The sequence below is a fragment of the Talpa europaea genome (assembly GCF_964194135.1).
Source record: "Talpa europaea genome assembly, chromosome: X".
In the NCBI taxonomy this organism is placed as follows: domain Eukaryota; kingdom Metazoa; phylum Chordata; class Mammalia; order Eulipotyphla; family Talpidae; genus Talpa; species Talpa europaea.
Window position 1 is genome coordinate 11,006,140 of NC_140081.1, and position 26,697 is coordinate 11,032,836.

General features: G+C 42.6%; 1 protein-coding gene across 1 annotated transcript; it reads right to left on the bottom strand.

The window, feature by feature from the left end:
* Window positions 1-7,610: 7,610 nt before the first annotated feature.
* SMPX (small muscle protein X-linked) lies at window positions 7,611-24,587 on the bottom strand (the record flags this gene model as incomplete). Its single annotated transcript, XM_084258423.1, has 3 exons — window positions 7,611-7,745; window positions 14,220-14,306; window positions 24,549-24,587. The coding sequence occupies 3 exons, from the start codon at window positions 24,585-24,587 to the stop codon at window positions 7,611-7,613; spliced, it is 261 nt and encodes an 86-aa protein (XP_084114549.1).
* Between the last annotated feature and the right edge of the window lie 2,110 nt (window positions 24,588-26,697).

Here is a 26,697-nt window from a genome sequence, read left to right on the forward strand (position 1 = left end):
CCTTTTAAATTTATTTATTTATTTTTAAAGATTTATTTATTTATTTTATACAAGAACCGGGGTACAGGCCAGATGCGCGGGAGGGTGAGAGGATTCACCAGAGACAGAGCAGGGAGCAGAACAGGCAGACTGACAAAATACACTGCTGAGGAGCAGCGGGCGAGACAGGAGAGGTCTGCTGCGCCATATGGGACCCTCGCCAGCTGGCCAGGATCGAACCAGCACTGCAGAGGCTGTGGACAGCTTCACAGCGTGACACTCAACTGCCTGCGCCACCAGGGGAGGCCCAGTCCTTTTAAATTTATTGAGGCATGTTTTATGACCTAATATATGACCTGCCCTAAACAATGCACCATGTGACTTGAGAAGAATGTACTCTGCTGTCACCGGGCAGACAGTTCTGTGGATGTCAGTTAAGGCTAGCTGGTTTTTAGTGTTGGTCGTCTTCGATTTCTACTATAGACTGAATGTTTATGCCCCCACCCCAAATTCATATGCTGAAGCCTAATCTCTAAAGGAGGCAGGGCCTTTGGGGGGTCATTAAGTTATAGGGCAAGGTCCTCAAGAATGGGATTAGTGCCCTTTTATAAGAGACCCCATTGAACTCCTTTGCCCTTCCTACCATGTGAGGATATAGGGAGAAGACAGCTATATATAAACAAGGAGCATGTTCTCACCAGGCACCGAATCTGTGAACACCTTAATCTTGGACTTCCCAATCTCCAGAACTGTGAGAAATAAATTTCTGTTCTTTATAAGCCACCTAGTCTATGGTATTTTATTATAGCCCAAACAGACTAAGACAGTTTTCTTGTTGATCTTCTGTTTAGTTGTTCTATTCATTATTAACAGTGGGGTATTGAAGTCTCCTGCTATTATTGTTGAACTGTCAATTTCCCCTTCAATTCCGTCCAGTTTTGCCTCATGTATTTGGAGGAACTGTTGTTAAGTGCTAAATGAACTTTTTACCAACTGTCTGGGTACATCAATGTGCCCTCTTGCCAACACTCTCAAAATTAGCCCTTGAATCAGCAGGAACGATGGTGATGCGTAATGCTTAACATTTAAGAGTAATGAACACCTTATGTTCTCAATCAGAGATGGCATCTCTCTGGATGATTGGTTTGTAAATATGTCTTATCTGGACATAGATATACTTTGAAAAATAAAGCCAAAGAATTCTTTAAAACTAAGTGATTTTTCTTCTGATTTCACATGTTTTTCTCCCCTCTTGAGGGATATGAGTCAAACTTAACATTTTCAGTTCCCAGAGAAATAAAGTTGCAAACAATTAAAGTCAAATTTCTGAGCCCTTCACTAATCATCATCAACTATATTACCTTCAGACCTTGTAAGAAGCTCATCTTGCTTTTTAAATAGTAGTCTTCCTGAGAATACAAGGATTTGGAAAGTCTATGAGGACACATTTCTAGGAGACAGCAGACTTACTATGGTCAGAGCACCAGTAATATTCTACAGGCATACCCTGTGTGCTCAAAATATGTCACGTGCACCCCAGCCTTTAAGATATAAACAAGAGGGCCTCCCCAATGGTGCAGCGGGTTGAGCTCAGCACTGTAAAGCTGTCCTGGCGAGAATCCCACATGGTGCAGCAGACCTCTCCTGTCGCGCCCGCTGCTCCCCTCAGCAGTGTATTTCAGTCATCTGCTCCCTGCTCTGTCTCTGGTAAATCCTCTCACCCTCCTGCGCCTCTGGCCTGTACCCCAGCTCTTGTATAAAAATAGATAAATCTTTTTTAAATTTTTTTAAAAAGATATAAACAAGAAAATCAATACATCTTTGGTGAGTATTGTGACAGCATAAACAGAATATGTCAGAGGTGAGATAGAATGCATACCTCCCTCAACAGAGCATTATAATGGTTCTTTTAAGATCTATAAAATCCAGAATCAGTGCTGACTGGCCAATGTGGGGTATGGGATAACGTGAGATCACAGGGCTACATATGGGTACATAGGAATTTCAGATCATTCCAATTCATTCTCACTTATTGCCTTACAGCATTGTTTCTCAAAGAATGGGAATGCCCATTGGTTGACCTCAAAAGATTTCCTGATGCAAAAGTGCAAGTGCTTTCCTCAATTCATAAAAGCAAATGGGATTAATTCCATAGACTTTCACTTTTTGCATGGTCAAAAGCTACTGAGTCATTAAGAATCACTAAATTTGGGCCTCCCTGGTGGTGCAGCGGGTTGAGCTCTGAGCTGTGAAGCTGTCCACAGCCTCTGCGGTGCGGGTTTGATCCCGGCCAGCCAGGGAGATACCCACATGGTGCTGCAGACCTCTCCTGTCTTGCCCACTGCTCCCCTCACCAGTAGTTTCGGTCTCTCTGCCTGTTCTACTCCCCACTCTGTCTCTGGTGAATCCTCTCATCCTCCTGTGCCTCTGGCCTGTACCCTGGCTCTTGTATAAAAATAAATAAATCTTTTTAAAAAAAATCACTAAACTTTTGCATTTTTCTGAAACCCTGGTTTAGTGCATAATAATGTAGTCTGGCTGCCATATAACATATGGCCATGCTGCAGTGTTCAACACAGAAAACAAGAATTCCTGCAACTTCAAATGACAATTTCTTTTGAAAGCTTTGTCAGTCCCAGGATTTTCAACTGCTGCTATCTTTGTGTCCATTAACATAATTGTAGAATTATTCTTAGAATTTGCTTTTGTTAATCATTTTTCTTGTAATTACTGCATTGTGACCACTTTGATGTTTATTTTGTTCCTCCCCAATTCATTATCACTGAGTTCTTTTACCACTGAAAAAAAGAAAAGAAATAATGTGGATGGATTGAGGGACCTTGTTTTACTCTGCCCCCCAAGTTTAGAAAGTGTTGCCCTGAAAGAACTTTTTGGTCTCACCAGACTGGTCCATTAATTATGCTCTGAACATTTTACATATTCAGAGGCTATCTCTGAACCTCTCTTTACATTCCATTCCCACTACCTCCTTGAAATTGACCCTGACTCCCCTATCATTGTGAGTCTCCCCTCTCACAAGTCATAATATCGGTTATCTCTACTGCCTCCTTACTAGTGGGTCATAAGCAGTAGTGAGAAATCTTGAATGCCTGAGCTGATATCTATTTCTTGTATTATCATCTGCCTCTTGAAGTATTTTATCTTTCCACCAAGATTTAAGTATCCAGAGAGCAGGGACCAAGTTTGACATCTGTTTCTTAGCAAGAATGAAGAAAGTGCCCTTGGTACGGAGGCTAGTTACAGAGGTTTTGTAATGGGCACCTGTGACCTGATCTGATTGCTGGGAAGGAACAGAAATGAACACCAGCCTTGAGCAGTTTTCCAGGTTCCTAGCCCCTGTCCAGGATGTATGAGATGGCATCTGCTGCAGCTCTAAGCAAACAAGCTGACAGCAACTTCCAACAGTAGACATAGGTGTCTACTGACTCCTGATCATACAGCCAGCATGCAGGTAGGGGAGTATCAGAGGGCTTGTGGTTCTCAGACATTGCTGCTGGTCTTCTTCCATCATCTGGCTCTGAGATTTACTTAACTAACCATGGGGCTACCTTAAGTCACAGCCAGAATTCTGAGAGGTATGTGGCTGAATACTTAACCTTCCTGGTCCTGTGTCTATTATAGTCTGATATGTTGCCTAGTTCTGGTTCCTCCTGAGGTCTATGGCCTGAGTCCCTTGCTGTAAGCCATGATTGCTGATACCTAAATGGCTGGTCACTGGCCTTTCTGGTTCCTTGTTCCATAATGTTTCTAATCACTTTCCATGAGTAATTGTTGCCATAATTTAGTGCAGGAAAAAAATTGAAATCCCACTTGAAAGGAGAAGCTGATCACAGCTGGAAGGAGACAGTGCTCTGTCTTATAGGGCTAAAGTATTGTAATAGTTATAACGTGGCTTTTGAGACTAGAGTCTCACAGTGTTTAGTGCTATGGACTTAATCATTCGTTCTTCAAACAACTATCTATCTGATGAAATCATGAGTGAAGGTGGGTACAAAGTGGTAGTTCAAAAGGGAAGAAATCAATCCTTTTTTAATGTAATTTTATATTAAAATACTATTTAATTTAAATTCTAAAATAAAGGCCATTAAGTTAATAAATTAAATTAATTAAAAGTTTTGATTAATATTTATTTAGTAATTACATTTAATTTAAAAGTAGTTACTAATTAAAATTTTCATTATTAAACATTTCATCATTATTAAAAATTTCAAAATTGTATAATCCTCTTTTTTAGAAATAAACAGATAATTATTTTTTTTAAAGAGGCATGTTTTATTTATTTGTTTGTTTGTTTATACATGCACTGGGTACAGTCAGAAGCGCGGGAGGGTGAGAGAATTCACCAGAGCCAGAGCGGGGAGCAGAGCAGGCAGAAAGACCAAAGTACACTGCTGAGGGGAGCAGCGGGTGGCAGGAGAGGTCTGCGCGCCATGTGGGACCCTCCTCTGGTGGCCGGGGAGCAGCCGGGGATTGAACTGGCGCCGCGGAGGCTGCGGGCAGCTTCGCAACCCAGCGCTCAACCGCTGCGCCACTGAGGAGGCCCACAGATAATTCTTTATTACCAAAAACTTTTCTGCATTATTCTGGCAATATTAGAAAATGTGTCTATTTAGAAAATGGAATTCTCTAAAAGCAAATGAAGACAGATTCCTCAGGTCAGCAAAGCTGAAAATCAGTATGTCCATGTTTCATTAAGCAAGATATAAAATATGATTTTAACTAAACATACATTAAAAGCTTAACTTTGTATATGTATATTTTTTGTTTGGGTTTTTGTTTTGTTTTGGTATTTTTTTAAATATTTATTTATGTATGCATACAAGAGCTCAAGTGTAGGCAAGAGGTGCGGGGTGTGGGGGGGGTGGAGGATTCAGCATAGCCAGAGTGGGGAGCAGAACAGGCAGATCTACTGAAATACACTGCTGAGGGGAGCAGCGGGCAAGACAGGAGAAGTCTGCTGTGCCATGTGGGTCAGCTCCCTGGCCAGGGATCGAACCTGTGCCACAGTGGCTGCGGATAGCTTGATAGTGCTGAGACTTAACCCCTGGCACCACCAGGGAGGCCCTGTTTTGCTATGTTTTTTAGAAGGGAAACACCTCAGTGTGGAAATTACTAGTGATTTCTGTTTTCGTTTTTATTTCTCAAACCCTTAAGCCATGCAATATTTATAAAAATGGAATTGTGAACATATTTATAGCAAGAAAGGTCACCCTTTTCCATACTGTATTAGAACAACACACTTTGACATTTTTCAACACCTCAACCACATTCCTTTATCTTGAGCATTTTGCAGTACGATCAGCTGAATGATGACTGGCCCAGGCTTTTTATTGCTCATGCGTCCACTGAATCAATCAATGTTAAGAAATGCTCTCCCTCTGTGACCACAAACCATGAACATGGAAGTTTCAAACTGACATATTTGCAGAGGAATTGATGAGTCTAAAGCAAACCCACTTAATACCTTCCCTACAAGAAAGAAAGAATCATTCTTTGGCTTAAAACAAAGACTGCGCTCATTTGAAATTCAAATCAATTACCCTGACAACACAGGTTTTCACGTTCCTCTAGAATAAGGACAAATCGACCTCTCTGAGTCATTCTGCATTACTAGAAATTGTTTAGAAGAGCGGAATCATTAAAGTCTTCTCTGAGAAAATGATGTAACAAAAATGTGTTCCTGATACTCTATACCTTTTCGATACCTTATTGCATTGATACTCTGCCCAATTACTGTAACCTAAAGGATTCAAGGCTACAAAATCAACCTCCCACTGCCAAATAATACTGCAGGATACTGTCTGAGCTGATTTAAAACAGCATCCCTTTGAATCCTCCAAGCCACATTCAACTGGAACTGGGGTTAAATTTAGGTCGACATGGATTTCATAAAAGCAAAATCCTTTAAAGTTTGCATTAAAAATTCATGTATCTAACAGAACGGCCTTGGTTGGATGGTGATAATAAATATTACAAAAAGTTAATTTCCCTTCTCTGGGCTTTCTCAGAGGAAAGCTCTGCAGCTTTGTCCCTCAGCATATTGGAATATTTCATCTCTGTTTGGCAACACAAGCACGTCTGAATATAATGTGGCATTCTGTTAAAATAATAAGTTTGTGCAGCTGTGTTCAGGTCCGTTCCTCTTCATGTCACTTCGTCCCTGTCCTGCTTCCTGGAATTTATTCTACGGTCATAGAATCCACTGTATTTTATTCTTACTCCCTTGTTCTTTCAAGTAGCTGTGCTGAAAACACTAAATATTATTACTTTTTAACCCGAAATATTAAATTTCCTTTTTCTCTAGACTACAAAGAAATCTTTTTGGCATAAATAACTTGTAAATACCCTAGTAAGTCCTTAGGTATACAGGAAAGGACACAGCAGGACCCTACTGCTGTGCTTGCCTCTGCCATTTATGCAGCCAGAAGATTCTACCTTTAAATGCCCACCAGAAGTGTGCAATCCATCTGTAAGGCACAGTAGGAAGAGCCTTACAGAGTTTGTGATGCTGTATAACAAGTAGATGACAGAACTGATTTTGCAGTGAGGCCTCCTGTAAGATGCATGATAGATGATAGATGGGGAAAATCAGGCTCTCCAAGACCCGCCTCAAGAGTGGGGACAAGATTGGAGATCGTGAGGGAATCGAGGGACAGAATGCTCTTCAAGCAGTATGCAGCACATGGTGAGGGATCGATAAATGTCCAGGGGCCAGCACATACCGGTAATATATACTGATTGAATTAAGGAGCGTGTGAATGAATAAATGAACGATCAGCCAGATAATACCTGCTTTATGTTCCCAGGATAGATTTCTCGCCTCTAGACTTGAACTTCTGCTTAAGAAATGAAATAAGGTCTGCATGGTGGGATTCGGTAATGTTGCATAATGGACAGATTTACCCCCAGAGAAAGAGCGATGACTTGGGCCCATTCCACCACCGCCACCCCATCCCCACACTCTCTTCCCCTCCGCCCCCGAGAGAATCCCCATACCAGGTGTCAGGGCTGCAGGTAAAGGGTGGGGCCAGGGGATCATTACTGAACAGGTCCAATTAAAATGAAAATAAGGTGGGAGGTACAATTTTGAGTCCACCCTTCCTTGTCCACACCCAGTCACTGCTGGGTTCTCTTGGTCTGCCTTACACACACCTGGGTTGCCAGTGTCCAGGCCTGAACCCCTTATACTTCCAAACCTCTCAGCTCCGTGATCCTCTGTCCTGCAGCTCAGGAGGCTTTTTGTGGCATCTGGGTGGGAAGACTGAGGCATGAAATGAAGACCCCAAGATCAAAAGTTCCTCAAGGCCCCGTCCCAAGCATCTGTCCGCTCACAACCCCATTCTTCCCGCACTGAGATAGTGACCGAAATAGGGGTGGCAGGCAAACATCTTCAGTTGCTGTCCTACTGGTTATGGAGTAAGATGGGCCCCAAAGCATGGCTTTATGTATAAGAAGACCATTGCACTGAAATACTGCTCTAAATTGAAGGTCCTGATTAATAAACATGTCTGGAATGCCAGGGTCCTCCTCGAGAAGGCTTCCTTAAGCCATTTGATAGTGGTCTTTTTTAATCAAAGGAAATAATTTCTCACTCACCTATTTTCTGCCAATTACTGTTCAGCTCTGGGGACATATTTCAGTTCACTTTTAATATTCTGGATCTCCGACAGGTTGACTGCAGGTCCTGGAAGCTTCTTTGCTCCTGGAATTGGCTTCTTCTCCTCATCTGAGGCAGGAGGCGCACCCTGCAGAGAAAAAGAGAACGACAGATTCAGTGCACCAAAAAAGACAGTTGGTCTCTCTGGGTCATGGACATAAACCAGGAAAAAAAAGTCAAATAACGTCAGAAGGTAAGTCTAGCAGTGACAGGGGTGCACACGGCCGGCTCTACCAGTGACTTAGTCCAGCAGGTTTTCACCTTTTTTTTGTTTTTTTTTTTTGTTAAGATTTATTTATTTATGCATATAAGTGCTGGGGTGCAGGCCAGAGGTGGGGGGTGCGTGAGAGGTGGGGGGTGCTGCGCCATGTGGGTCACCTCCCTGGCCAGGGATCGAACTCCTGCTGGAGTGGCTACGGATAGCTTCATAGGGCTGCATCTTAACCCCTTGTGCCACCAGGGAGGCCTTTTCACCTTTTTTGTTTGGGGTGCATTAGCTGCCAACCTCTGTTCCAATGACATTGCTGAGAAGAGTAAGTAAATGGCAACCGACATAAGCAAAACCTCTTTGATTGTGGATGGGATGGGGTGAGCAAAGGAGGCCCAGCACTCCCCTCCTGCTTTGGGAAGTATCAATATTTAAAATATTCCTACCACTTAATGTTTTCATGTTGTTACACCTCCATGGCAGGACAACTTCTTATACTTTTATTTTATGGCACTTCCCATGCCTGACACAGAAGTGCACACACATACTTGTTGATTGTTGTTTAACTGATTAATCCCAAGAATGTTCCTTAGTGAAACATCTATGCTTCTGCGTGCATGCACCAAACACACATTAACAGAGACTACAAAACACATCAGTTGTTGTGTGTGGCTCCTAGAACTCCAACTCATTGCTACAAAAGTAAGTTGTTTGTCAACTCGTTCCTCCCATTTCCTGAAGGTGGCAGACACTTTCTCCAGGGCTGCGGAAGAAGGTGTTGGAGGAACATTTGATCCCCGTGGCAGGCCCGAGAACACGCCTCTCGGATCAGATTACTGCAGGGAGGGTAATTGAGTGATGGCCCCAGCTGCTTCGCTCAGAAACCTTCCCAGCCCCAGCTGAGGTCACGCTTCCCACGCCTATTCGCAGCCAATGGCTGTGTGCCACAGGGGCCTAAGGCGGGCCCATCCCTGCGAGCCGGGGACTCTTCTGCTGAGGGACTCAGAACAGCTTAGAGCGCGAAGAGGTGTCTGCTCAACTCTGTCCGCTCTCCCTCACCTGCATCACCACATAACCACCCTCCCATTTTAACTTACAAGTATTTCCCCCAGTAAATACTTTGCAGATCTAATCCCACCTTTGGGTGTGCTGCTTAGAGAACACAACACCGTCCCCGTGTTAGCCAACAACTGGGTGAACCAGTAGGTTCTAGGGGGCAAAGGAGTCAGAAACTACAGGCTTGACTCGGATGCCAACCCCATGCCCATCCTTGCTGCCAGCCTAACCAGGCAGCCCTGTAACTTTACTGTTAAAGCTGAAGTTCAGTGGACTATGGTGGAGGATTATTTGTACCTTGGTGTTGGGTGTGGTGTGGTAACATGCATCTGAAGAGGTGTCATCCTGTACACCTAAGTCACAGTGTTGTAAACCAACCTTACCTCAAAAAAAAAAACAATTTAAAAATAACAAAGCCGATGCTGCTATTTTAGGCCCCATCTGGCTCCTCATATCTAGTTCTCAACTTGGCTAGAATCTAAAGGGAAAGGGAAGAACCATCGAAGCTCCCAAAATCTAACCAATTACTTGGGAGACACTTCCTTTAATGAAATATTTTTAAATTGCTTATTTGAGGGGATGAGTAGTAATATAAAATATCAAGATGCTATTCTACTAAAGGCTAATGGTTTTCCCTACAGTCATTTTCTTTGAATCTGGCACAGTGCTGATGAAATTGCTTTCTTGCGTTCACCCACAAGAAATGATAAAATAGCTCAATGTAGACTCTACCTGTCATAAATATCTGGCAAATATTGCTTCCCTAGATCAACACACAAAACCATAGGGTCAGCCTCAATCACGCACATTCATCACCTATAAATGCAGATGTAGAAGCAATGATTAAAACTGTTAAACATCCACTTGAAGGGCCAGACATTCCAAAATGTTCTTTGCTAGGCTTTTGGAAAGAAATTTTAAGCAAAGCTATAAAGTGTTGGGTTTGGTTTTTTTTTTTTTAATATGTGTAGTGGTGAAATGAAAAATGTTTCCTCACTTATAATGTTCCCATGGTTGTTAGGTGGGTAGAGCTTAATAAAGAAGCATGAAGGAGAAAAATGTTTCCAATTTCTTCTGTTAAATTCTCAAGTAAGTCACATTCACTATCTTTGCAAAATCAAAATGTGCTATATTGGCACATTAAACACATAAAGCCAAAGTGTGTAGTTATGTGTCTGTGTGCAAAGATTTATGATGTGAACACACATAGATAAAGAATGATAATATTTAACAGTAGGCACTTTCGAGTTATTAAAACCTCAACACACTGTATTTTTTACTTATCAAGCTAAGACTTGATTTGGTAAGGTTGCATATAATGGAAAATTATAAGTGGATATATTAAATATATAGATATTATGATATTGGCTCAGGAAGGAGGGTGACCGGTGGTGCATATCCTTAATGAATCTTCTCTCATCTTTCAAAAACATGAGAATCATATTCCATTTCTTCTATGAATGTATTATAAGAATGATAATCAATTAAGGCATGAACAAGCAGCGGTCCAGATGGCCCCATTTGACTAATAAGCACATTATTTTTTTTTCTGTTGTAAGTAGACATTTGAAGTGAGAAGGGACATGGGAGACATTCTTTGGCTTAAACAGAGAGAATTTGAGAGAAGCTTTCTCAGCCCCAGCACCATTTGCTGCCGTTTCAAGACTGGCTATTGCCCAGGGAAGTGGTCCCATTGGGTTTGAGAGAGTGCTTGTAAAATCTGGCAAAATGGTGAGTCGTTTTCCAGTGATCTCACATTCATCTCTCTCTTATTACCAGATGCCCTATTGAGGTTTCCCCTAAACGCCCCTGTGTGGGGCAATACTGTCTGATGTGCTCATTCATGCTTAAACTCCGAATCTTTAGTGACACCAAAAACACTTGCGCTGCTAGCTCTTCCAAGTTACACCTACCGACTCATTAAATCCTCGCATCAGCCCTAGAAATCTGGCTGTTACTGTTACTATCCCTATTTCATAATTGAGGACACTGAGGCACAAGGAGGGAAAGCTGAGAAATTGCCCACAGCCTCACAGATAAGAAGCAGTGGAACCAGAACTAATGACTGCATTTTGTAGAGCATCCAGGTGGAGAGGAGATGGCAGGAAATGCCAGCATGTTATTCTGTGGCTTAATGATGGTGGAATTTCAGTCAAAAGAGAGATTTAGGGGGCAGGGGCGATGGGGCCTTGTCAATACCCTTTGAATCTCTCCGAGTGAGCCTCTGCCTTGTCTCATGCAATAGCCCTGCCCTGCTGATTAGGATTTGCCTGTAAGGCCTCTACACAGGGCACCTGCCAGACTCTGGCAGGACAGAGCCGAGGGGGGCTGGCATGCACTCCAGTTCTGTAAGCAGAGCAGAGGGCTCACAGAGAACACAGGTGGACTGGAAACCCCACCGGTGCTCAAAGGCTCATCCTGGCTTCCTGCTGGGGGACATTCGCTTCTTTACATCTGGGATGGTGTCCAGATTGAAAGGGAGAGGTACTGGCACGTAAAGGTGGCCTGTTCTGCCCAGGGACAGTATGTTATGGTCTCTGCTTTATATAGCGATTATCTTTTTTCATTATTAATGAAATATCGCTGTTTTGCATCTTTGTTAATATTTTGACAGTATAGGACTTCTCCCCCAGGTGTGGTCACCAAAAGTTCTCCCTCCACCAGGTACCCATAATCCTCCACCACAGTTCTTTGCACTCTCCCCAACCCCCCGCCCCCACCATGGCCATTCCGCAGATCTGTGGTCAGCTTTCAAGGGTTGGTTTTAAAGTTTGCCTTGGTCTGACTCTTTGTTTGGTTTCTCTATAGTCCACATGTAAGTGCAGTGATTATCTTAATGCAGGGTTAGGCAAGCAACCCCAAATCTAAGAAAGTAAACAATTCCAAGGTTGCAGACTCGATAATAATAAAAAGTGTGGGTATATAAGTTACTTTGATTTCAGGTTCCATTTTCCTGTTCAAACTATGCCATTAAAGGCGGCGGGGCCTTAAGTGAGCCTATAAAAGCCTCCTTCACCTGCCCTGTAGCCAAGTCAGGCGGCCGAACTGGTCCCCTTGCAATGTTGTTACTGTGAGGAACTTATTCCAAGGTGCAGCCCAGACGTGAGTCAGTAGATCTCACAAGTCCTGGGAATTCATTTCTGCTTATAAGGTAAGGAAATGCCACCCCTAACTCCATCCTTGCACCCCACAAACACCATAAAGAAGGTGTAGCTGACTTCAGGAGACACTCCTGGGGTCTCTGGATCTCTGTGAATACCTCCCTTCCTCCATTTTGCAAACAACCCTGGTTGTCCTCTGTGTAAGTGGCTGCTCATAAAGTAGGTTTTCACAAACCAGGCATTGTCAGTTCTTGGCTATTTTAAAAGGTGCTAGAACCATCAAACTAGGGACAAAGCAATGGAGAGAGAAAGTGCTTCTCCAACCCTGAAACCAGGATAGTTGTATGGAAGAAACTACCCAGGGCGAAGAAGAACCAAGAGCTCTGGACCACAGGAAGCTGAGATGCAAAGCCACCGAAACAGCTGTTACTTCCGTCAACCGGGTGACAGTTGAGGGTCATGCTACCTTTCAACAGATGGCCATAGTAGTGACAGACAAAGCTTAAGAGAGGAAGAAGCAGGAGGAAAATCAAAGTACAGATAAATGGAGGTGTAAGAAGAATCACACTGCCCTCCCTTCCACCTCCCTCTACCTATGCCTTTTTCTTACAAAATGCAAAATAAGAGGTCCAGGAATCAGTTACGAAAACTGGATAATTAGATTAATTGATAAGCAATCACTTATTGAATACCTGCTAAGCTAGGCCATGTGCATAATATCACTGGCTTTTCACACTCTGAGGAACAGAGGGGGTCCTATTCTGCAGATACACACTCAGAAATAGTGGCCCGAAGTTCCAGAGGAAGAGCTCACGATCATGAGTTAACTGAATAGTCAAGTCAGCAACATCAGAACTTGAGATTGTGCACCGTGAAAGTAGGGGAGGGAGGGATCTTTTCAACTTGTATGTTCAAAATTTTATCCATCAAAGGTCTCTTCGTGGCTGAAATTCCAGAACTTCGTTGTGTCTCAAATGCACCATCTTTTCCCTTCAGAAATTCTCTCTCTGTTGATAGGAGGCTGGAACCACTAACTTAGAACCATGTCAGGAATTATTTATGAGGAAAGAAAGGTTAGATGCAGGACAACCAGTGCTTTATTGGGAAACTTTGAAATGGTCATAGGTGTTCTTCTGGGGCAAATACAAAAAATGTCACCTGCAAAAGTTAAAAAGGCCTTTCAGCTTTTTGAAAAAAGATAAAATAAGTTTGCTGTGTCCTGTGGCTTTATTTAATTTTTTTTTCAGAATTTCCAGTTTTTATCATAAAAGTCACAACTGAGGATGAAATAGAACAATCCGGGGAGGAAAAAATCTCTATTTATAGCACTCATTATTAATTTTAGCTTCCATTTGAGAAGATTGAGTATTGAATTTGGAGGAGAGGTAGAGCATTAAAAGGAGTGGGAAAAAATAAAGAAATTGATAGACTCCTTTGCAAAGGCCTCCTTTCAAAGGAAATACCCAGAGACTGAGGCTTTTTGTTTGAATCCACAAGTAAGTTAATGTGCTTATTAACTGCATTCCCACTGGGGTTCATCACTCATGAGAAGCTGTACTAAATACATCGTGCTTGGTTCAATAAAAGTGCCAGAATGAAAACTGACCAAGCTAGTGACTGTTGCCGGCCCAAGAGCATCTGAGGAGCTAGGCTTCTCTCCCTCCCCCGACCCCACAATCAATCAATCAGCAAACTAGATGCTAAACTTGGCATCTTCAAGTAACTGTGCCAGGCACTTACATTCAGCAGCAGGCAGGGAAGGGGCTGTGTGTTTCATGGCTGATTATATAAGACGACAAAGAGTCCACAGCCTGACTCCTCAACCCACATCAATCCATGCCTCCCTGGTCCTGGGGAGATGCCCCTCACCTTGCTTCTACCCCACTCAGTCAGAATTTTGGAGGAGAGGGCCTCCCTGGTGGCACAGGGGGTTGAGCACGCGCTGTGAAGCTCACATGGTACAGCAGACCTCTGCTGACTCACCTGCTGCTCCCCTCAGCAGTGTAGTTCAGTGGATCTGCCTGTTCTGCCCCCCACTCTGTCTCTGGTGAATCCTCTCACCCTCTAGCTCCTCTGGCCTGTGCCCCAGCTCTTGCACACATAAATAAATAAACAAACAAATAAATCTTTTTTAAAAATAAAAAAAAGAATATGGAGGAGAAAGAGTGCTGACCTCAGCCAGCTAAATTTTCCTCACCTCCTCCACTTCCGGAGTGCATTCTTTTCTTCTGGGGGGCTGCCCAGCTCCTGGCCGGAAGGCTCCCATTGGTATATTGATATTTGCCTAGTAGAGAACACGGGGAGGATTTAGTTCACGAAATTGCAAAGGCACTCTGACACGGTTATCACTGGGAGGGGAAAACGCATCAGAAAAGTACATCTTCAAAGCTTTTTATCTCAAGAAAATTGCTGTAATGACAGAATAAAAATATGTAAAGGAAAATTTGACTTTCATTTATTACAGATTTCTGGTACTCAGCCTTAGGTCTATGCAATAATTTCATAAAGCCCTTTTGGATGGAAGTCTCTAAAGACATTTTGTTCTGGCTGTTACCCTCCTGTGGTGCTTAATATTTCCTCTCTCTGAAATGAGGAAAGAACACATAATGCCATCTCAAACCCTAGCCATCCTCTGGTTCCTTCAGATTTACCCTGGAGGGGGGTAGTCACACCTCCTAAGCTGCTTCCTTCTTTCCAGAATGTCCTATGGCCATTCCAGCACTTTCTTAGGTCTTGCTACTTGAATTGTTTTTAAATCTCTTGGCCATGGGATCCTTCCTTCCAGTAAAGTGTAATAAGACTATCTAAAATGCAAAGTAGGTGGAGGTTGAGCTGCTCTGGTTAAGGTGGTAGGGAGCCCAGAACCCCATCTGCTTCCCCCAAGTCTTGGACCCATCAACAGTTCCTTGGACATTGAGGGTCCAATCTGACAACCACCTCTAAGTGAATGAATACAGTTAACATGTTTCATAAATATGACATACAGTTAACATGTTTGCTCTGCCAATTTTTCAAGTGTCAGTAATTTGCTTTAAAATACTTTGGCGTAGACAGTATGATATTTTATATGTGCAGGTATTTAAACTTCAAGTCTGGAGGACTCGGTTGCTCTATTGGGAAGTTCGTCCTCCTAGGATATGAGGTGGTAACAGCACTAACCCCACATTCCCAAGATCACTACTCCAACTGCTTCCCTTGGCCATATCCCCACCAACACCTGAAGGTTTGATTTTTTTTTTAAGGATTTATTTATTTATGCATACAAGAACTGGGATACAGGCCAGATGTGCGGGGGGTGAGAGGAGTCACCAGAGACAGAGTGGGGAGCAGGACAGGCAGACTGACTGAAATACACTGCTGAGGGGAGCAGCGGGCAAGTCAGGAGATGTCTGCTGTGCCATGTGGGTAGCTCCCTGGCCGGCCGGGGGATCGAACTCATGCTGCAGAGGCTGCAGACAGCTTCATAGTGCTGTGCTTAACCCCTTGTGCCACCAGGGAGGCCCTGAAGTTTTGATATTCGAGGACACACCAAAATAAGTGAAGTAGGAGAGTAAGCATTAGAATCAGCTGTTATTGATGAATTTAAAGGATGTGAAGATATGTAGACTGGCTAAAATGTTTTAGAGACAATCTCTACCTTGCTGAACAGAACATGAAAAGTGAATAGCTTATATTTCCAGAGAAAGAGCTGGAGGAGTGATCCTGGAACGGGCCAGTCTGCAGCCCTTGGTGATGATAAGGATTTCCATCTGGCTGCTGCCAACTGGCATCACCAACCCAGCCCTCCCACAGGAGGGAGGACCCGCCCATTGCATGTGAACCTTGTGTGGGATGTGGTCACTCAGTGCACTTAGGGCACAAGAGGCTTCATCGAGTTCACAGGCAGACAGAACGATTTTATGCTCACTTGTTAATGAATGTGTGTTTAAAAAATGTCTCTGTATGGTACAGTCAGGTTAGAGACTAACTTTCATCTTAACCTGGTGGTGAAGTAGTGGGACACCCCACCTCCATCCACCACAAACTACCTTATACCCCCGCCCAGAGACCCCCAAGACTCAGCTGAGGTTGTCACAACACCTGCATCCTCACAACAAACTTCTGACATCAGTACTATCATCTTTGATCAATGAAGAAACCAAGCCTCGAAAAGGTTAGATCATCTGCTCACGGTCATGTGAACTGTAAGGCAGAGTCAGGATTCCAAATGGCAGCTGTCTGACCTCAAGGACAGAGCTTTTCATTCTATCAAACCCTCTCCAAAGAGCTCTTTTCACTAGCCCAAAATTCACTAGACTAAACTAGCTCTAAAATTACAGACTTACACCTTGAGAGTGGCCTTCGTGAAGGGGGCACACAAAATGGATTAATTCCACAATAGATGTCAAAGAAAAGTCACATTGAAAAATGAACCATTAACTCACTGACTTGATGCTTTTTCATCTTAAAAGCATCACTCAAGAAACCAGGAACCTAATGGGTTTTTGACAGCAAATATTGACAGGATCCAAAGCAGCCTAAGAATGTGTCAAGTAGCTAATCACTAATGTACACCTTAAGGGACTGTCAGAGGAGTGTTTTGTAAACGATGAGCAATGTTTCATTATTGTAATTGTAGGGCAGTAATATTTGAGTGTCAAATTATAGGCTAAATTATAGCCATAAGAAAAATTCCTTATAACTAGAATTTGATGGAGTATGTAGACCTGTAGCTTTCGATTTTTATTCCATTGGCCAGAGAATTGTGCCTTATTCTTTTTCCTTTCACTCACCTGCTCTGTTTGAGCACAAGTAAAATAACTGCCTGATGACTCGATTGCCCCATTTGTAAATTGGATCTGATGTTTATTAGTTGAAATGGATTTGAAATATGAGCTAAATTTTTATGAAAGAAGAAACAACCAGAAAAAGTCTAACGTCAGTGACCTAAAGTTGATGTATGATTAGACTTGCTTGATGATATAGATTCTATATGAATGCAAAGGAAGCGGGGTTGTTTTTCCCATTGGTAACACATTCCCTTGTATTTCTTTTTCCTCGTTGAGATTAGTCATCTTCGATGTTTTTAAAAATGCCCCTGACTCTGCAAACCTGGTGCATCACTGTCCCAAGCTATACAAAATTTGTTACATCCTCAAAGGTGGGAATGGAAAAAATCGACTAGATCATCTTTTGCCAGAACAGGATACAGTTCCCTGATAATAGACTTATCTGATGTGAAATGAATACTATACTTGATATCAGCAAGTGAAGAAAAGTTGAAAGAATTCCCTGTAAATTAATCCCACTACTCCCTTAATTATTTGTATTGTTCTCCTGTTTGGCCCCAGACTGAGCGGGGAGGCTGCTGGAAACAATATTCCCTCCACAGCCACTCCTACAATGGAATGACGTCTTCTTTTCCCAGTGGGTTAGATGCAGATAGTTGCCAGCCACTGGGTACTGACAATTCCTATCCACGTCACTTTCCGCAGTCATTGTTCTCTTATCTCCTCCTCCTTTATGGTTCCACTCAGGCGCTCCTTTTACTGCAGGAGGCCTTTGGAGTTTCCTCCCACTGAGTATTTGTTACAGATGACCCCCTACTGATTCTATCTTTGGTTTTCAAAGGTCCCGCCTAGCTCCTTCCTCCTGCATGGGGGAGAGAATGTATAGCCGCCCCCATGCCATTCTCTGGCCACAGGCGGAGAAAACCCTATAGGGTTACATTTTGCAATGTAACTGTTCCTGTCTTTGTTTTCCTACTCTGCCAGTTTTAATTCTTCTTTGAAATAAGCAAGATACAAGATACGGCATTTTGAAATTTCTAGCCTCTTCATGGGAGACATTCAGAAAGAGGTGTATTTATTTTCTCAGTAGCTGATTAGAAAATGAGATTTTATTTGATATATTGACCTAAGTTAGGAGAGCAGGCGCACCAATTAAAAGATAGTCCTACCTATTTTAACATAAAATTACATATCATTAGAATGCATAATTTCTTTGTCTTTAGGGATTCTTGAAATGTGGAATGGATGCAGAACACATAAAACTTTCCCATTCAACACAATTTGGAGAAACTTCCACTACGCCACTGTTCTTCACCCATGTTTCATATTGAAAAGTATTTTTTTTCCCTCTCTCTCTGTTCTCAACACTTTGTTCTCGTCAATAATTTCTCAAATGACTCAACTGCAGTCTCAATATCCAGGGGAAAACAGATTTCAAGAATGTACTGTGCACATTAAGGTAATGTGCACAGTTGTTTGGGAGCAGGATACATTTCTGAAGTACAGGTGTATGCCAGCCTCAAAAAAAAAGACACCTTTTAGCTGGTATAGGACTGCATGCTTCATGTACCCAGGAAAGATCACCCACTGGAGGTAGCCATGGGCCCCCTCTAAAGTTTGATTGCTACATTCAAATGCTGGCTACACTTTAAAGGAACCAGCATTGTAAACCATAAACACTGTATTATAGTGAGTTATGTAAGAAAGAAAGAAAAGCTCCATGCTCAAAAAGAAAAAAAAAGGTCTAGCTAGACTATCAGGGTACAATTTAGTAGGGCTAAAGACTAAGCCCCCACTCCTGGCCCAGCAGGCAGGCTTGGAAGGCTTGAATAGATAAGGGAATGGATAATAAAACCCACCACCTTGACCAGAAAAACCAGCCCAGCTCCAAGAGTGCAGAAGCAGAGGCCAAAGCAAGTTTCTGTGTCAAAGGCCAGCGCCAGAGACCAGACATCCCAGCAGGTAACTAGTGCAAACTGGCACCCCAAGTTAGAAAGCCCATGAAAACACAGTATAAAAGAGAGCCTCAACTCCTCAACACGCAGACCCCTCCTGTCTAGCCTGCTGCTCCTCTTAGCAGTATATTTCAATAACTCCGCCCTTTCTGTTCTCCACTGTCTCTGGTGGATTCTTCCACCCCTGTGCCTCCAGCCTCATCCCGGTATTTCCCCCATAACACTGACTCTAACATTAAAGTAAGTGGCAAATGAAAGTTCATCTTTTATGTTTTAACTTTAAATAACATGTTAAAGGAAGGTTGTATCATTATTGTTCTTAGCTTTAATAAGTGTATTTGATGAACTGACCAACCGTGGGTGGTGACAGTCTATTCCTTTGCACCAAAGGTTGTCCTATACTGGGAATCTTTTTTTTTCCCTTTTTTTGTGGGACCCTCGCCGGCTGCCGGGGATCAAACCGGTGCTGCAGAGGCTGCGGGTAGCCTCACAGCCCAGCGCCCAACCGCTGCGCCACCAAGGGAGGCCCTACTGGGAATCTTTTTTAAACTGGAAATCCTAGACAGAAACGGAGCCCCTAGCCCCGGTCGGTATATGTTTTTCAGGCTCTTTTTTTTTTTTTTTTAAGATTGATTTATTTATGCATGCAAGAACTGGGGTGTAGGCCACAGGGGGCCTCCTTGGTGATGCAGGGGTTAAAGACACAGCTCTATCAAGCTGTCACCACCCACTGCAGCTCAAGTTCCATCCCTGGCCGGCCAGTGAGCAACCCACAGGCTGTTTTCTTCTTCCAAGGAGCCTTTATGCCCAGCCTGGGCCATTGAAAGTGGGAGAGCAACAGTGATGGGGGAGAAAGGACTGAAACTCAAGGCAGCAAGACCTCCTCTTCTATGCGTGGATTGGACAGCAAAGGAAAACTTCCCACGGCTAGAAGTCATGTGCTCACTAATGCTGCAGGATTCCATCATCCCTTTAAAACATATGATAAAGGAATTAGACTTAGTTTCACAAGCACCTTAATTAAGTCCATGAAGCAGGGAGGTGGTGAGCGAGTGGCCCTGCTTGTTTGCATTTCAAAACTATGTTTGTCACTTTGCTTTGTACTTTTGGCTCCTTGCTGACTGCCTTCTACAATGACTTTAATCAGCATAGGCTATTAAATTCCTCACTGAAATGTGGGCATTTTCTGAATGGAGGTTGAGTTCTTTATTTTTTTTTTAATATATAATTATTTATTTATATATATTTACATCATTGTTCTTTTTTTTTTTTTTAATGTTTGCTTTCTTTTCTCAGGTATAGGCGGTTGAGTTCTTTAAAAGGGAGAACCCAACATCCATAAAACGACAATTGCCCCTCAAGTGACCTTGATACTTAAGACTACTGTTCAGATCATCCATACCCTCGCAGCCTCGGTGTCTGTGCCAAAGGCAGGGATGGAAAGCAGTGAGGCTAGACAGAGCGGTTGCAAGCATGGACTCTTGGATCAGACTGAACAAGTTGAGTTCAGGTCCTGACTCTCCTATTGACAAGTTGCGTGATTCTGAGTGAGTACTTTTGCTTCTCCAAATCTTTCATTATAATCCATGGAAATCCACTGCCCTGTGCCAAGTACATAGTAAACCCTGAAGAGATTGTGACTATTATCATCCTAATAATAAACCTTAGAAGTTATTCTCAAGAAGCTCATAGACTATTAGAAGCTGGACAGAAGCTCAGCAGTCATTTAATGCTATGCCCTCCCTCTGCAGGTCATGAGGACAGTGGGTAGGGGTGAAGTCACAGACCAGAGCTAGGAGAGGCACACGATGTTTTTTGGTTCTGCCATGAAGATCTCATGGGAGAGGACAAATCATAGATACTCAGCATGCTTTGCTCAACAGTGGAAAGGGCCAGTGCCCACCCAGAGAAGATTGGCCCCAGATGGGTTGAGACCCTGAAAAGGCCTGTGATGTTTTCTAAAGGGAGTGTGTTCAGGAGGAAGGGGAAGGACAAGCAGGTGCTGCCACTGTCCAGTGTCACTTGGTCTCATTAGACTCCCTGAGCAGATCACTGATGAGATTAGATTTCCCACCACCTGTCACATCAAAATTTTTCATTTGAAGGGATCAGATCCACTATGCCTAGCGTGCTGATGTTACCTTGGTTGCAACTCCGTTCCTATCAACAATGAGGTTTAACAAACAACCTGAAGCACACAGAACCAAGGTCAGCAAACTGTGGCCCGTGGGGGAAATCTAACCTGACACCTGTTTTTGTAAATAAAATTTCATTGGCGCACAGCCACACTCCTTTATTTATGCATTCCCTATGGCTGAGTTTGTGCTATAATGACAGAGTTGAGTTGGTTGAAGCAGAGACCCAGCGATAGGCAAATCCTAATATATTTACTATCGGATCCTTTCCAGAGAAAAGTTTGCCAACATCTGGTATAGAGCTTTATTAGCTGCTTAGGAGACAAAAGCCCTTTCCAGGGCATGGAAGGATCTACTGATTCCTTCAGGGTATTTGTATGCCTCTTACTGAGATTTCATTAAGATAACTGAAAAGAAATGTAGACATAGATAGAACCCTCTTAGAACTCAAAGGCTGTCTCTATTTCAGTGTGGATGTAAAAGACAAGTGTTCATCTTCTCCAAGGGTGGGTCTAGTTCTGGCCTCCCTCTCATTCTGGACCATGGAGGAGGTGGGACCAGTTGAAGAGACAGCAAGGCCATTGCAGGTACTATTTGGATAGTGGAAGAGCCATTTCTTAAGAAATTTGTGTGCTACAAATCAGGCACTTGCTATACATTATTTGTTCATTCATTATAACAATCCTAATAGTAAGATGATTGTCCCCAATTCACAGAAGGATAAACTAAGAGTGAACTAAGGTCACAGAGTGAATGGCAGGCAGGGATTTGTAATACTTTGACTCCATATTCTCTGATGCACATAGGTCCAGGAATTTAACTCTCTAAGTGCCTGACATTAGAAGTATGGTTGACAGTGGCTCAAGTTCAGTCAATCTAGACAAAATAGAGCTCTATATCATTATTTCTGCAATTTTGCACTGCACAGTACTGTCCTGCAAGACACACATTGCACACATCACCACCTTCTTGCAAATATATGATGACATAAGCAAGTTACAGGTTCTGAGAAATCCTTCAGGGAAGAACCTGTTCAGCTTTGTGTAGCATATTATTTCCCAAACACTTAATCATGGAACCCTTTAATTAACAACATCCCATAAATCTAAAGTGTGTCCAAGAGACACCCTTCAGGAACCACTGAACTAGATGATGATGAGTAATGATAATGGCTAATATTTATTAAATGATTATAATGAAGTAGGCACTGGCCTGTGCATTTACATGTATTAAGTCTTTTGACCCTCACAGCAACCCTAGGAACTAGGTACTGTTATTAATTCCCCATCTGACAGATGAGGAAACCCAAGCACATAGAAGATAAACAGCTTGCCCAAAGTTACATAGCTAGTAAGTCCTAGAGACGGTGAGGGCCTCAAACACAGGGATCAGTTATCAGTTCATCTTTGCACAGCCTACACATAGCACAGTGCCTGACACAAACTATGCACCCAGGAAATGACAGCTGCACTGAATCGCAGATACGATCCTAATAAAAGGGAGAAAAGCAAGTAGACTGTGTTGACTAGAACATTTAAGGCCTTTGATCGGTATTTACAAAATGAGGGCACTCCCTTATCAATCAGGGTTTCTATTTGTTCCAAACAAAACCATATCCTAGATAATGTTCCTGCTATAAGCCATTTTGTATGCTGTAACCTCTTTCATAGTTTATTTAATGGACCCTACTTTAGGTTAATGCAGAGATGATAAGAAAATATCAGATAGTATAGACACTATTTAGTCACAAGAAATAATATTCCCTTTGAAGGTACATTAAATTAGGCTTTTTGTCTGGCATAAAATATATTGCAAAAGGACAATACCACATCCATAAGGAACCACTGTATTGCCTTTGTTGGTAGTGTGGATGGATTTGTCTTTCCCTACAGTATAATAGCAGCTATTGAGAATGGTCAACAGCAGCCTTTTAAATATTACAGACCTAAAAATAGAGCAAGGTGAAAATTAATAAAGTACTGGTGAATTTTGAGTGTGGATCTGAAGGAGGCTAGGAAGTACTAAGGGCGGGGCGGGGGGGGGCGAACAAACACATTTTGAGATTTAAAAAGGAAGAAAAGCAAAAGCAGCCTGAGAGAAGACTGCTTTGGTGTCCTGCAAAATAAAAAGGGAAATTAATGTTTAGCACTTCCGGAGCATCAAATGCAGTGCTTAAACAGTATTATTTCTCATCACTTTGACAGAAAGAATTCCTGAAGGATAATTATTATAAACATGGTTGAAACTTAATAAGCACTTACTATACAGTTTTATGCATCTTGATCTTTATGCATTTTTTCCTATGTGGAAGTAGAGGCAGAGAGGTAAAGTAGTCTTCCCATGATCCCACAGTAGCTGGGCTAAGGATGCAAAACCCAGCAATCTGGCTTCACAGTCCATGCTACTGACAACCGTTGACACTGGGTAAAAGAGAAGGTCCATGGCTCAAGGATGCCTCCAGGTCTGGGTAGCACAATAAAGTCACCACCAATGCCAGGGTATGTCAGAGTCTCACTAGGTGGACACCAGAGGACCAAACGTGGCAGTGTGGTGTGGGATCCTTGCCAACAGGCCCTTCCTTGATGCTTGGTTCCACGACAGGTTTCCAAAGGTGCTTAAGCATCTTGCCACTTATGAACACAACCCATTTAAGGCTATGCATTAGTCATGACAGGTGAAGAGCCGTCCCTCCTCCCACCTCCACCACTGGAGTGTGCTAGGGTTTCTAACCAAACAACATGGCCATACACGCCCCTCCAAAGTATGGCCAACCACTTGTGGGTGTACTCATGGTGTGGAGGTGCATCTGACCCAAGCTATTCGGGAACTGCCACATGTTCTGGAGTATTCAAGGGAAAACAGTTCCTATGGAGAAAGCACAGATGACTCCATGCTGATGGAGAGGAGAGGGGGAAGTTGGGCCCCAAGTCTCGGGGTAGCAGCCCTTGAGACTTAGAAGACAGAATCCTTAAGAAAAATAACTAAGTATTGAGTACAAGACAAATCTCAAAAGTTATTTTCATAATTGTATTTGTGTCCCCAAATGCCTGCATCTCCCTTCCCTTTTTGTGAGTGACACTTAAGTATAAGTTGAAGCAACCAAAGAATTTGCTTGCTGGCAAAGCAGGAGACAAAATAATCACGTATGGACTTTAAAAAGCTAAATATCCATGCCTTGGAAAAAATACTTGACTGCAAAAGGATATTATTATTCTAAAAAAAAAAGATGAATAGTGATGTAAAATATAAATAAATAAATAATTTTAAAAAACAGGAAAAAGGATATTATTTAAAGATGTATCTTGGATAGGTCAACACAAATGGAGATAAAAATGGGAACTAAAGTTAAATTATCTCCCAAAGAGCATATCAAAAATATCCCAAAAATACAGCCTACACTCTTGTAGATCATTCAATTCTCATCATAAACGTGGCTTGTCTTACAGTTCAGCACAGTTGCACGAAAACAGCTTCTCCTTTCTCAACTGAACCTTGTCAGCCTAATGCCCTTTCTCAGTTGTACCTTAGGACTCTTACAAACAGGAACTTGCTTTTCTTCTCAAAGTTCCTCCTCAGAGGTGAACGATCGCAAAGAAAAGTCTGGTTTATGAAGCAAACAGGGTAGCAGTCACAGAGCTGATATTAAAACGCAAATACACCTACTCACCTGGATGGCTCTGACATTGGAAACTGGCTGTTTCGACATATTCACGCGGCCTTCTCCCTAAAAAAACAAGCAAGAAACTGTCAGAGGTGGCGCATTCAGATTCTCGGGCTTGATAAAGTAGCACATAACTCATGATTCAACTGGGCAGTCATGCTTTCACTGGCCGTATATTCTTTCAGTCTCAGTTTCCAAAGTTACTTAGCGGCTCTCCTTCCTAATGCCTCAGGGAGAGGGAACACTAGAGGCCTGGATAAATCATTCAGAAGGAGAAACGCTGAGAAGCCTCACCCCTGATGCTAATGATAGGCAATCAGAAACTTGAAAGGCACTATCCTCTCCTCTGCCCTCCTGCCCCCTGCCAGGAGCAGCAACGCCAAGAGGGTGTGGGAATAAAACACCTTTGTTTGGAGCCACTGAAGCTCTTGCTTGAAACTGAACTTTTGATCTGAGTGAATTATTGCCCCGCTGGTCAGTCGCCTCTGCTCCTCTGAACACCCAGGGAAGGGCCTGCGCCCTGTTCTTACTAGATAGAGCAAACTCTCTTCTCGCTGCACGCAACCTGGGGGGATGTGGCTGCCTCTGTGCACTCTGTTGTCCTCTCTCCAGCAGGGCCCGGGTTCTGTAAACGCCCGCATCCGGCAAGCCTCACTTGTCTTCTCTGACAGGACAGTCTCAGAAGGCAAACATGGCTTCCGTGACCATGTGAGACCTGACTTAGAGCAGTGACTAGTGGCAGGGCTTCCTGAAACCCAGCCCTGGCCTGTTGTCCCACACGTAAGTGCTGCTGTATCTCGGCCTGTTAAACGTCAACAGGTCAGACACAGAAGTGACAGATTCAGTGAATCGGAGACGTGCTGTTTTTTAAGCCAAACTGTAAAATGGGTTAACTGGGTTTCTTCTATTGATTTTTGAGCTAACTATTGACTGAGCAGAACGGCACAGAGAACAGAGTGGCATTTGTCACCAGTCGTTTGTAACCTGGCCTGTGTCACTCAACATTTCTAGGCCCGTCTACTCTTCCTTAAATTTTACCTGCTTCTCAGGTTGTGGTAAGAATCAAAATGACACCATGTTTCTGAAAATGCCTGTAAACTGTAAAGCATGATGCAAACATTTATTATTTCATGGCCAGTGTTCATAGCTCGTGACTTTTTAGTACTATACTGATCTACAGTTTTATGCGTAGAGTCGGAATTGGTGTGGTGATGCCCTCAACACTTGCAGAGATAACAGATCTGAGAACTCTAAAAAACCGTAGGTTTTTTTGTGTTTTTTTTTTAAGAGAGAGAGCATGTGTTTCAAAGTCTTACACTCTGTTTTATGAAGTCAAACAATTGCATAATTTTTAGAAAAAATCTCCATAATTAATAAAAGATTAGATATATAATCTCTGGTGTCATATACATGAAAACAATACGATATTTTTTTTTAAGTTTCACCTGAGTGTTTTGATAATGTTTAGATATTGCCTTCACGAACACGAGTCTAGGTAGAATTGTTATCAATATGCTTAATTAAAAAGCTACAGCAATTAAATAATCAGGAATGCATTTTGCTCTACAATATGTTTCAAGTGGGTTGTTATCTTTCCTGCAGGGTCAAAGAGTCAATAAAGGATTTTTAATATGAGGATCTAGGACACAGAGCTTCATCTCAGAAGGAAAACCTGGTAGCTTAATTTTCAATGTTTCTAGTCCCAACAGCTAGTAGAAGCAATACAAAGCAATTATTCTCACAGGACTTTAAATACCTCAGCATATGGTATTCTCTGTGTGTGTACAACTAAAGTTTAACTGATATCACCTGGGAACTTTAAAAAAGTTATTGTACATCAATTCAAAATATGGAATTAGGACTTTTTTTTATGTTACCACAATGGCAGGTTGAAATGTGAAAAAAAAAAAGGTCAGGCAGTGAACAATGGTGTCATTCATACTGTGTCGATTATTTTTAATTAGGATGACTTTGTTTTTTCAATGAGCTACTGGATTGCTTGGTTTTTTTGTGGACCTCTGTGCCTAAGGGATAGATATACCGTGGGCCTGTCTCCTGCTTCGCTCTGGTATAGTATCATTTGCATACAAATTCCTTCTTAACATATATGGCAACCTACAACAGGGACATCTCTAGAAGTTGGTCAGATCCCAGT